The sequence below is a fragment of the Peromyscus eremicus genome, chromosome 1 (genome assembly GCF_949786415.1).
Source record: "Peromyscus eremicus chromosome 1, PerEre_H2_v1, whole genome shotgun sequence".
Taxonomy (NCBI): Eukaryota; Metazoa; Chordata; class Mammalia; order Rodentia; family Cricetidae; genus Peromyscus; species Peromyscus eremicus.
The window spans coordinates 116,933,585-116,946,776 of NC_081416.1; the positions used below are offsets into that span (position 1 = coordinate 116,933,585).

Consider the following 13,192-nt stretch of genomic DNA (forward strand, 5'->3'; position numbering starts at 1 on the left):
TAGGCTGATGAGGGCACTGGGCCGTGGCTTAAGAGCCTGATTTGGGCCAGGGTATGGCAGAACAGCCAGAAGAAGCTGAAGGTTGGAGATAGTGTCTTAACCGGTTGGGGACAGTAGAGCAAATTGAGATCTTAATTTGTTCATATAAACATTGGAGAGCTTTCTGTGAGCCGGCCAGTGTTCTAAGCACTGGAGGTTAGCCCTTCCTGGATAGCTCATTCCCTGGTTGAGAAAATAGAAAAGTCACTTGACGTGCGAAGACTTCTAAAAACAGCTCCAATGCAGTATTGTGCTGGGGTGTGAAGAAAAGCCCCTCTGGTGAAGCGGTGTTTGCAGTAACGCCGGGAAGTGAGAGGAGCCTCTCTAATCAGGCTAGACTCTCAAAGCTCTGACTAGAGCCACTCGCAAGGTGGAAGTCAGGAACGACTCCCTCTACTACTACACCTTTCCAAAGCGCGGGCTTCCTGTCTGCCGCATGTTCTCAAGGCCTTGAAGCCCCTCATAGACTAAAGCACCCTCGAAGTCGGAGAGAAGCCTATCCAGCAGGGAACTACACAGAGCGGAAACTCGGACGGCCCGGCTACCTGCGTACGCACGCGCAGACGCTCGCCCCGCCCACCGCCAGGCACCGACACTCCCCTCCGCCAGGGGGCGCTGTGATACAGCCGCGAGCCGCGCGCCGCCCCAGCCGGGCGGAAGCGGCTTTCTGGCCTGCGCTTTATAGGCCTCGCTTGTGCTTCCTGTTTCCTCTTTTACCGGGACCCGTCAACATGGTAGGTGTTTGGCTGCCGGGCCTCCGTCCTTTCCAATCCGCGTCCATCCTCCGCTTGTCGCGGCCCCATCCCGCGGCGGGGAGCAGCAGGCCGGGCGTGCGCGGTGTCTGTCGGCCGGGCGCGCTTCCGCCTGAAGTTGTGCGCGCTCCGGCCCCTCTGCGAGCCCCGCGCTTGCTTCCCCCACGGAAGGCGCGGGCTCGCCAGTGATTTTTGCCCCCCACCCTCAGGGCCGCGTTCGCACCAAGACTGTGAAGAAGGCGGCCCGGGTCATCATCGAGAAGTACTACACGCGCCTGGGGAATGACTTCCACACCAACAAGCGCGTGTGCGAGGAGATCGCCATTATCCCCAGCAAGAAGCTCCGCAACAAGATCGCCGGGTGAGTGGGTGCCCCGCGGGCCGCCTGCGCCGGCCGTTCCCGTGGCCCCGAGAAGCGCTGGGGGCGCGGGTCTCACGGTGCTTCTTTCCCGGGAGGTGACAAGTCAGAGTTCCGGCCTCGGCTTGTCGTATGTGTCACTGTGGCCACACGGCACCGGAAGTGGACCTTGCTGGGTCTCTGCTAAGTCCAGTCAGGGTTCAGGTGCTAAATGGTGATCCTTGCGGGAGGGTTGGTCGTCGGGGAGGCGTGGGTGTCTACCTCAGTGTCGAGTGTGTATGGGAGACTCCGAGGGCCAGTCTGTTCCTGTAGAGACCGAGTGGGTGCTGTCTCCGGACGCTCTGGGCTCCGGCGGGAAGCTGGTGTGGTCACTGTGCCTCCCTGGCCTGTGTGCTTGCAGCTATGTCACGCATCTGATGAAGAGGATTCAGAGAGGCCCTGTGAGAGGTATCTCTATCAAGTTGCAGGAAGAGGAGAGAGAAAGGAGAGATAATTATGTTCCTGAGGTAAGCTTTGGCTCTTTCTCTGGACCTCTATCCTGTCAGTGATAGTGGAGGCTCGTGGGGGTGGGGGTGGGGGGCTCACTGGCAGTGAGAACTCAGCTCAGTGAGAGGTCTGAGTCACTCGGCTCCTCGGTGTTTTGGTATAGGGTCTCATAGTGTAGAACAGGATCACTTCGAATTAGTAAAGATCCGTCTGCCTCTGCCTCCTGAGTGCTGGGGTGAGGGGCGTGAGCCTCTAGCTGGACTTAGCTGGCTGTGAGTGTCTGTAATCTGCCTGCCTGTTTGTTACTCCATCTGCCCCGATCAAGTTGTCTGCTCTTTTTCCACATGCAGGCCTAGTGAGCATGTCTCCTGCCTTGATTAGCTTGATTGTATCTCAAGTGTGAACTCTTTTATCTTAAGGCTTTCTGAATACCCACTAGATAATTCTGGCATCAGAATAAAGCCGGGTGGTGGTGGCCCACGCCTTTAATCCCAGCACTTGGGAGGCAGAGGCAGGTGTATCTCTGTGAGTTCAAGGCCAGCCTGATCTACAAAGAAAATTCCAGGAGTGCCAAGACTGTTACACAGACGCCCTATCTTGTAAAAAAAAAAAAAAAAATGAAGCCGTCCAGGCACTGTGGTACATCCCTTTAATCCCAGCACACAGAAGGCAGGGCAGAGGGGTCTCTGAGCTTGAGGCCAGCCTGGACTACATAGAGTTCCAGGACAGCCAGAGAGACCTGTCTCAAGAAAAGAAAAGCAAGCAGAGTTGTTGCTCATCTGTGGTGGTGCATGCCTTTAATGCCAGCTCTGGGCAGGTCAGCCAGGGTCCGACAGTGAGGCCTGATCTTGCATGGAAGCAGAGGAGGAGGAGGGAAATAACTTATTCATGATTTGGACTTCTCTCCTTCCTAGGTCTCAGCCCTGGATCAGGAGATCATTGAGGTAGATCCTGACACCAAGGAAATGCTGAAGCTTCTGGTGAGTGTGGCTGATCCTGGTCGAGGGCCATGAGTGGCTTTCTGTCACCCGGTTTTAAAATGGTTGTGGCTGCTTGTTCTGTGCGTATATTGAAATGGCTTTTACAAGATAATTTCAATATTTTGGGACATTGCTGAGTCCTTGCATTTTTCTTTGTTCTGGGGCTGGCTCCTAAGTTGTCTTTGATTCCACTCTGGCTCTGTTACCTGCTTTCCTTAGAAACTCTTGATTCTAACTTCAGAAATGATCTCTTGTCTCATTTTCAGAATAGTCAGGCCCTGCTTAAGACAGTTGACAGGTGTCTTTGATATGGCTTCTCTTACCCCTTTTTTCATAAGTGGTTATGTGGGCTTCAGAGTCCAGCTGCTGTTACTGATTTTGAGCAGCTTGAGTCGCTAACAAAATACTATATCCCCCCCACCTGGCTTTGGTGAGACCAGCAGTGTGGCCGCTGGAGCTTGCTGTGGATCTGCTCCTGAGGCAGCCTTAATTTCTCCAGAAACCATTTGGCTGAGCCATGCTGCCCTGGGTGCTGAGTGTGCTTGGCCTGATGGGAACTAATCCACTCCTTAGTGCCTTGTCTATCTGCTTTCTGCTCGGATGTTGAGCAAATTGTAATACTTCTTGACTGGGGCTCCAACCATGGTGCGGTATGAGCAGTGGTGTTCTTACAGCCTTAGATACACGGGCTATGATAGGAAATAGTGGCAAGAGAGTGTGTTGAATCCTTCCATGTGGAAGGCAGGTCTGGGTTTTGCAGTTTGTAGGCCTGTTCATTGTGTCCTGGCTAGGGAGTGCCTGGCTGAGGAAGGTTAACAGGGATGTGTTGTGGTTTGAACGATTACTCCTGGGGGTGGAAAGCCCCTTGGCTGACTTTAGTCCAGACCCCAATCTGGCGGGGGCTAGTGCTAACCACAGATCACCCTGCCCCACTCACTGCGAGTCTTGTGTTTTGTTGCAGGACTTCGGCAGCCTCTCTAACCTGCAGGTCACTCAGCCTACAGTTGGGATGAATTTCAAAACACCGCGTGGAGCCGTTTGAATCTGTTCTGTCATATTTTCAATAAACCTGAAAACAACTTTGCCTGTGTTGTCCTTGCTGCTGCTAAGGGTAGGAGGCTGATGCAGGAGTTGTCAGGACTAACTAGCCTGGCCTTAGTCTGGAATAGAGCAGCCAGGTGCTGAGCACTAACAGGCCTGTGTGTGCAAACCTAGCCTAGGATTTGGAAAGCTCTAGTGTGTTCTCAGGACGTGGCAGAAAGCTGCTTAGCTGTCAGCTCCCCTCAATCTCTTGGATACACGTGCCCAATTGGAGGACAATGGTGTCAACCAGGGAAGGTAGGTGTGCCTGTTGTTTTGTGGGTGTTCTTTGACATTTCCTGCATCAATACCACAGATGGCGCTGTTTGACATAGAATTTCAATCTGTTGGGTTTTTTATCTTTGAGCCCTAGAATTAATTCAACGTGAAAACTCTTCTCTTTTGTAATTAGTAGGTTCCAAGTGTTTGAGGCTAACCTGTACCTCATTAACATTTTGCCAATTTGGCATCTGTTGATAACTCCTTTTACTAGAATGTCCTACAAGGAGGACTTTGGCCCTCCAGTTCCCCAGCTGTAACTGAGATCCAGCACTTGGGAGAAACAGACAGTTGGATGTGGCCAGCCAGGGCTACAAAGTGAGACCCTGTCTCAAAACAAGCCCCACCCCCACCCCTCCGGAAAATGATGGGCTGGGCAGACAGTTCAGTGGTAGAGTGCTGTGCAAGCAAAGACCTGAGCGGGGACCACGCGCTTGACTGTGCACTTGTAATCCGGAACTGGAGAGAGACTTGGGGAACCCTGGGGGCTCCAGGTTTGGTGAGAGACGCAGTCTCAAAAAAGTAAGTTGGAGAGTGAAGAAGATAAATGCCTCAAAAACACTGTTGACAGATTGGAAGACAGTATTGTTGGGATGATCATACTACATGTATGCATGAAGCTGTATCTTATGAAAATGGTGTCGAGTCTACTGTGGCTTCAAAACTGGAAATGTAATCCCCTCTGCCAACTATGCTGAGACCTGGGCCTTTTAAAGAGGTGATAAGGGGCTACTTGTATTACTGCGGGAATGAGTGGGTTATGAGTGGGTTGTTAGGGCAAACTTGGCCGCCCTTAGGGTTTCTGGTGCTGTGATGAAACACCATGACCAAAAGTAAGCAGGGGAGAGAAGGGTTTATTTGACTTAATACCTTAGTTCATCACTGAAGGAAGTCAGGACCGGAACTCAACTGGCGGGAACCTGGAGGCAGATGCGGAGGCCATGCGGCTCACTGGTTTGCTCCCCCTGTCTTGCTAAGGACCGCTAGCTCAGGGATGGCACCACCCACCATGAGTTGGGCCTTCCTCCACTGATCACTAATTAAGAAAATGACCTACTGCCTGCAGCCTGATCTTCTCAATTGAAGCTCTTTACCAATATACAGTGGATTTCTTTATATGTTCAACAATTTTTTTTAACACAAATCCTAACACTTGTTGTGGCTCACAACAATCTAATTCCTGTTCCAGGAGATCTTAGGCCCTCTTTAGGCTTCTACAGGCTGCACACATGTGGAACATAGACATACATGGAGACAGAACACCCATTTATTGATATTTAAAAAACAAAAGACAGGACTGACTTTATTATGTATACAATGTTGTGTTTGCATGTCTGCAGGCCAGAAGAGGGAGCCAGATCTCCTTACAGATGGTTGTAAGCCACCATATGGGTGCTGGGAATTGAACTCAGGACCTCTGGAAGAACAGCCAGTGTTCTTAACCTCTGAGCCATCTCTCCAGCCCCAGAACTGACCTTTAACAAATATGATGAGTCTACCCATTGTCACTCAGGATTTACCTTTAAAGTAGCTTCATGTGGAAAATTTAATGAATCAGTGCCTCAAATATTCTATAACACTTATTTCTGGGATAGGTGGGTGGCTGTATTGACAGGATCTCATTGTGTAGCTATCCCTGGCTGGCCTCATACAGAGCCCTGTCTGCTTCCCAAGTGTTGGGACTACAGTTATGTACCGCCACACCTGGCTTATTTCTGTTTTGTACACCTGTGCAATCTATCTGGTATTAAAGGTATTCTGGATTATGCTGGCTGGTTTTATGTCAGCTTGACATAAGGTAGAGCAGTGCTTCTCAACCTTCCTAATGCTGTGACCCTTTAATACAGTTCCTCGTGTTGTGGGGACCCCCTAGCCATAGTTATCTTCATTGCTTAACTAGTTTTGATACTGTTATGAATTGTATAATGTAAATGTCTGATATGTAGGATATCTGATATGTTACCCTATTAAAAGGTCCTTCAACGACCTCCCAACAAGGGGTTGAGAGCCACTGGGCTAGAGTCAATCAGAAGAGGGAACCTCAATTGAGTAAATACCTTCATAAGATCTGCCTGTAAGACATTTTCTTAGTGATTGGGGGAGGGCCAGCCCATTGTGGGTGGTGCTATTCTGGGCTGGTGGTCCTGGGTTCTCCAAGCAAGCCAGTAAGTAGTACCCCTCCATGGCCTCTGTATCAGCTCTGGCCTCCAGGTTCCTGCTTTTGATATTTCTGTTCTGAATTCCTTGGATGAATTGTGATGTGAACGTGTAAGCCAAATAAAACCTTCCTCCCCTACTTTTGGTCATGGTGTTTGATCACAGCAATAGTAACTTTAGACAAGTTGGTGCCAGGATAGCTGGGTGTCTGCTGTGACAGACCTGACTTGTTTTGGAGAGAGTTATGGAAGGTTGTGGAACTTCAGGCTAGAAAAACCATTGAGTGTTGCTCAGTGAGCTTGGGAGATAAAAACATTGAGAGCAGATGATGGAGGCCTGGATTGTGAAGTTTCAGAGGGAAGCAGAGACCACCAGGCCTTTTGTGTGAAGAGTCTGTTGTGTCAGAACACAGAAGCTGTGTTCCAGAAGCAGCCAGACTTGGTAGTGTAAGCATCATCCAGGTGGTCCTGGTTTTGAAGGCATGAGGGGGTTATGGAGAGCAGCTGAGGCTTGGAACTGTGACAGGGCTGGGGTCCGAGTCCCTGAAGAGAACCCAGAAGGCTGGTGGAAAGTGCAGCCTGATTGCAGCAAAGGGCCATGGGATGACCACCAGGAACAGCAGCCGCAGTGGAGTGGAGCCAGCCTGAGCCTAGAAAACGTGCTGTGTGAACCAGGGAGGCTACATAGCAGGGGGGACCCTGGGATGACTGGCTTATAATTAGTTTTGGTTTTACTCAATCACTGGGCAAGCCTCAGTGAAACATTTCACTACTAGAATAAGAAGGTGTACTGTATCAAGCTGATAATAGAATGAATAAATGAATAAATAAAAGCACGCTGTGTGCTCTTCACTGTCAAGTGTGTTAACTGGAGTTGAGGACATCACCTCTGTTGCAGTTTTGATTGCCTCATGAATGTGTTCCTGGCCTCTGTTGGATTTTGTCAAATGCTTTTTCAGAGTCTGTTCTTTATTGTCTTTGGGGGGTTGTTTACAATACGGTTCTTAGCTTGCTGTATTGGCAACAATACCTGAGATAATTACATGATAGAGTTCATTAACACACGAGCTTTAGGGGCCATTGAAGATCCAATCTAGGACTGGGAATGTAGCTCAGTGGTAGATCACTGATCTGACATGCATGGGCCTAGGTGTTCCCCCAGCACTTCATAAGCCAGGCTTGGTTTCACGTGCTGTAATCTCTGCAAAGTAGGGGCAGAAGGATCAGAAGTTCAAAGTCGGCCTGAGGCACAAGACCCCATCTCAAAATAAGGTCTAAACTAAACCAATGACACATGGACTTTTGTGTGTAGCACCATCCTTCTGTGGCTGAGATAAATGAAGTGTACTATGGTGACTGGTCACTTGTTACTGTACTCAGTTGCTAGTGTAGGGGGACTTTGACATCCATAAGACACACTGGTCTGGTTTTCTTGTGATATTTTAATTTTTTTTACATTCTATTCATTTTCTGTGTGCATATATATGTGTGGGTGCGGCAGGCACACACATAGAGCTCACAGGACAACTTGTTGGGAGTCGTTGGTTCTTTTCTTCCTCTGTGTGTCCCAGAAATCCAGCTCAGGTAGTCATGGGTAGCAGCGAGTGCCTTTACCCACTGACCATCCTCCCCACCCTTTTATGACAGACACTTTTGTCCTCTGCCGTAAGGGTGATGCTGACCTCACCCAATGAATTGAGAGATGTTTTCTTCTAGGGAAGAGTTTTGCATTTCTTTTTTGTTGTTTTATTCTCAAGACAGGGTTTCTCTATGTAGTCCTGACTGTCCTGGAACTCTCTATAGCCCAGGCTGGCCTCAAACTCAGCTCCACCTGCCTCTGCCTCCCGAGTGCTGGGATTAAAGCCGTGTGCTGCCACCATCCCAGCGAGTTCTGCATTTCTTACTCAGTTTCATTCATTTTCATCTTTCTTAGGACTTCCTACATTCACCTGAGCTGTCTGATTGTTGGCATATAGCTATTCCCAGCATTGCCCGAGAGCCCGTGGTGTGTCTAGACTGGCGGCAATGGTTCCCTTTCACTGATAATTTCAGCGGTTTAGCTCAAGTTTGCTAATTTATTCATCTGTTTAAATTTTTAGTTTATTTGTTTTTACCCTTTTTACTTATTTCTGCTATAATTTTCTTTTTCTGTTGCTGAGAACCAAACCCAGGGTGAGCGCCCTGCTCCTAAGTCTCAGCCCAGCCCTGGAGCCTTGGCTGTTTCCCTATTTCGGTGGCTGTGGGTTTCGTTGACTCCAGTGGAGCTTGGGTTATTGATCTGAGACTTTTCTTTTTCAGTGTGTCATTTCCAGCTGTGAGTTCTTTCCCAAGCAAGGCTCTCACTGTTTTGCAATCGTTGGTCGCTTTTGGTTTTAGTATGGCCAGGTATCCCTTTGCCGTATTCTTGAAGCTACTGTTTGGGATTGTGATTTACATTCTATGTTTGTGTGTGTCCAAATTGTCTCCTGGTCGTTGACTTCTAATTGCATTCCTGTTTTGGTCAGAGAACATACTCGGTATGAAAGAGTTCACTTTTTGAGAATTTCGAGCACAAGATGTGGAGTGTGCCCAGTGCACAGCAGTGTTAATCAGTGTTTGAGAAGTCTCCCTCAAGTGTTGCTGACTTTAGTTCAGTTTTTGGTGGTTTCTTGTCAGGGCTTTGGGTAGCCTACACTGGCCTGGAACTAGCTATGGGGCCAAGGATAGTCTTGAATTCCTGACCCTTCAGCTCCATCTCCTGAGTGCCGGGATTCCCACCAAACCTGTCAATTTCTGTTTAAAATGTCAAGCTTCACCTGGTTCGTGTAGTCATATCTGTTCCCTCTGTCACTGCCCAAATGCTGGGTTTGTTTTCAATCCTTTTAGTTTCAACTTTCATGTGTCTGAATCAAAAGTGTCTCTTGTAGAAAGCATTGCTGTAAGTTGTAAATGGCATTCTGATCCTCTCTTCCTGCAGTTGGATGCTTAATCTATCCCTAATCCATTTATGCTTGAGATAATTCCTGATCCAGTGAGACTGTTAAGTGCTTATTTCCCCATGTGTGCTGTTCTGTAGCCCAGGCTGGCCCCAAACTTGACATACAGTTGTCTCTTTGCTGCTGTCTTATTACACCAGCTGGTGTGCAGCATCCCTAGCGTTTACCTTGTTATTTCCACTGCTATCTCCCCTTTTGAGTTGCCTTTTATACACACACACACACACACACACACACACACACACACACACACACACACCCCTTTAATATACATGCATGTTTTGGCTACGTGAGTGAAGGTGCAGTGCCCGCAGAAGCCAGAAGAGGGCACCAGATCCTCTGGAAATGGAGTTACAGGTGGTCTTGATCTGCCATGTGGGTTCAGGAACTTTAACCCAGGATTTCTGCAAAAGCAGACGGTGCTCTTAACTGCTGAGCTGTCTAGCCCCTGAGTTATTTTGTTAAAGACTCTTCTAGATATGATAATTAATGATTAATGTCTTATAACAAATTATGTTAACACAAGCCTCTTTTTTTTTTTTTTTTTTTTTTTTTTTTGAGACAGTCTTACTATGTATCCCTGGCTGTCTTGGAACTCACTCTGTAGACCAGGCTGGCCTCGAACTCACAGAGATCCACCTCCCAAGTGCTGTAATTAAAGTCACGTGCCACTACACACGTCTCTTTTCAATAGTATATAAACCGCCCCCATATACATCGCTCCTCTTTCTTTTGTATTATCATCATTCATGGCTTAGGTGCTGTTTTCTTCAGTTCTTTGAACATATTTTAAACAGCTAGTTTAAACATTCTAGTTCCTATCAATCAGGAATTGTTTTCCTCGAGAACTGTAAACAACCAAGTCAATGGAGTGCAGAGGTGGCTTTGTGAGGTCTGTGGGACAGTGTCCCATCAAATGTGTTCTATCTAAGGAGCCTGGTGTCTGCAAGTACAGAGTTCGGTTGTGTTTCAAGGCCACCTTAGAGTCTTGCTTTTAGCCAGAGAATGATCTGGGGTAGCTGCACTTTCAGTGTTGAATGACTAAGTTTATTAAGCAAGCAAAAATAAAAGAACAAACAGCAAGCTGCAGATACACAACATCCTGAAGCCAGGCGCTTTTAAGCTCCATGAAGGTGGCCAGCTGGAGTTTCCAACTGAGAGAGTCCCTGGTAGGCGGGGCAGAGTGTTTCCAGAACCTCAGGAGGGGCTTCCATCAGGAGGGGCTTCCATACAAACAAATAGCATGTAACAGATAAAGCATTAGCTCTGGCGCCTCCTTCACCAACAGCGATGGCTAGTGATGGCTGGGGAAGCCGCCCCCACAGTGGTATTGGGGGCCCTCTGTGGCTGGGAAGCCGCCCCCACAGTGGTATTGGGGGCCCTCTGTGGCTGGGAAGCCGCCCCCACAGTGGTATTGGGGGCCCTCTGTGGCTGGGAAGCCGCCCCCACAGTGGTATTGGGGCCCTCTCTGGATGAGCTTCTGGTGGCTGTTCCACCATAGTGCTTTGATGCCATGGGATGACGTGGAGTGGCCTCTGCTCCAAATGGTTCACCTTCTAGCTGTTCTCAAGGGTTCAGTGTTTTCAATACCTTCTCGTTTGCTCTCCTCCTCTCTCCCTATTACAGGGCCGGCGGCAGCCTGCCCCAGGACAGGGAGTCTTGGAGGACACTTGGATTAGACATGCCTGAGTCTCGTTCTCAACAAGTCCAACTGCACATGACAGTTATAATATAATCGATGATACAGTTTCCATAGGAGAAATTTTCTCAAAGCCCCATCAAGATCAAAGTAGGGGACAGCTGCCTTATATTGTCACTACCAACTGGTCCAACTTTGTTTTCGCTTTGGCGGCTAGGAAGCTCTTCCTGTAATTGTGGTACATTGTAGCAAGGTTTATCCGTGCCCAATCTTGTTTACTCTAATTTTGTATGTAATTCTGTGAACTATGTTGTATTGTGGGACATTTGTATACTGTGTAAAGATGTGTTGTTGTGATTGGTGTAATAAAAAGCTGATTGGCCAATAGCTAGGCAGGAGAGGTTAGGAGGGACTTCAGGCCAGAGAGGAACTCAGGATGAATCTTAGAATGTGAATTTCGCCATCTGGACATGGAAGGAGGTGAAGAGCCATGTGGCAGAGTGTAGACGAATAGAAGTGGGTTAATTTAATTTCTAAGAGCTAGCTGGGAACAAGCCTAAGCTAAGGCTGGGCTTTCATAAGTAATAAATGCCCATGTCATTATATGGGGGCTGGTGGTCCAGAGGAATTCTGACAGGAACTATCTGCTACAACGTTATTGGAGGAAGTGTAGGGGATTGTTGTTGTTGTTTTGAAACAGGGTTTCTCAGTATAGTCCTGGCTTTCCTAGAACTCACTCTGCAGACCAGGCTGGCCTTGAACTCACAGAGATCCCCCTCCCTCTGCCTTCTGAGAGCTGGGATTAAAGGCGTGCACTATTACTGCCTGGTGAAAAAAATAATGTTAAAAGCAAAGTTCCCGATGTTAATGTTCTTTAAGAAACATCCAAGTCTGCACTCCTCATGAAGTCACCAGGGAGGAGAATTTAGTTTCTAAAGCCTTTTCCTGCTGAAGGCACCACCCTATCTATAGGCAGTGACCTTAAACCAGGTTCAAAAGCTGGGTGTGGTGGCACAAGCCTGGGACCCCAGCCCTTGCGAGCTGTGAGCTGCGGGTCAGGAGTTCAAGGGCAGCCTCAGCTGTATTAGACAAAACAAAACAAAAATACAAAAGGTTCTGGGTGGCTTAGTCCATTGAGTGCTTGCCTGGGTGTCAGAAGCACCGCGGAAAACCCAGCGTGAGAGTGCAGGTCTGTAAGCCCAGCCCCGGAGCTGGCCTTGGTAATACATCGTTTACCCTGGATCCCCATCAACTCCAGGTCAGTCTGGTTTACACTGAGAATTCCAGGCCAGTCAGTTCTGAATAGTGAGACCCCATCTCTAGAAAAGAGAAGAAAAAGTCAGTTCAAGGCTACATAGGAAGTTAGGGGCCAGCGTGGGCCCTGTCTCCAAAGCAAAACACAGATCAACAGCAAAAAAACAAAACCCGAGTATTTGGGGATGACCCAAGGTGAACAGTGAGGTCAGATTCTCTGTCATAAGGAAAAAAAAAATGCATATGTGTGTTGGAAGGAATGTGGAGGGCTGGGGGGATGGCTCAGTGGTTAAGAGCACTGGCTGCCAGAGGTCCTGAGTCCAATTCCCAGCACCCACATGGTAGCTCGTAATCATCTGTAATGGGATCTGATGCCCTCCTCTGGTGTGCATGAAGACAGAGCATGCATGTGTGTGTGTGTGTGTGTGTGTGTGTGTGTGTGTGTGTGTGTGTACTGATACACAAGTGAGTGGGAGCCCAGGCTGATTAGGTGTCTTCCTCCATTGCTTTCAACATTGTGTGTTGAGACAGCGTTTTTCCCTAGCACCGTTTAGGCTAGTCTGGCTAGCATCTTGCTCTGCTTCCCACATGAGGCTCGCAGGCAGGCTCCCTCCCCTGCGTTTCCATAGGGTCTAGGGACCCGAACTCCATGCTCACACTTCTGCAAGTACCTTTACCTGCAAAGCACAGACACATACACACAAAAAATCACCGCTCTCATCTTAAAGTGAACAAGAGGTAGTTTGTTCTGGAGCCCTTTTGAGTGACCATGGCCTGGGGACAGAGATTTAGGTTACCCCAAATCCCATGTTCGAACATGGAGGTGGTTTCATGAAGGCTTTTATAGTTTTACAGAACAAAAAAAAAGTCATAAATCAAGGCAAGTTTAAAATACACTGGGGTACATCAGAGAGGCACAGTGGGTTGAGGGAGCTTTCCTACAGGCCCAAGATGCTGCCGGTACTGAGCGTGATACTGAGCGTGGGTTGATGAAAGCCGATGGTCTGCTAAGTTACCGGAATCTAGAAGGTTCCTTTGTTTTGTTTTTGTTTTGAAACAGAGTTTCCCTGTGTAGCCCTGGCTGTCCTGGAACCTGTTCCTTAGACCAGGCTGGCCTTGAACTCCGAGATCCTCCTGCCTCTGCCTCCTGAGTGTTGGGATTAAAGGTGTGCACCACCATCACCCAACTTTCTA

The 13,192-nt window shown here is 48.5% G+C and overlaps 1 protein-coding gene across 1 annotated transcript; it reads left to right on the forward strand.

Annotated features, from left to right (window-relative positions):
• The first annotated feature begins 624 nt into the window (after positions 1-624).
• On the forward strand, positions 625-3,699 carry Rps17 (ribosomal protein S17). The gene is made up of 5 exons (XM_059272278.1): positions 625-773; positions 1,001-1,152; positions 1,550-1,655; positions 2,550-2,615; positions 3,577-3,699. The coding sequence occupies exons 1-5, from the start codon at positions 771-773 to the stop codon at positions 3,655-3,657; spliced, it is 408 nt and encodes a 135-aa protein (XP_059128261.1). The 5' UTR covers positions 625-770; the 3' UTR covers positions 3,658-3,699.
• Positions 3,700-13,192: the final 9,493 nt, after the last annotated feature.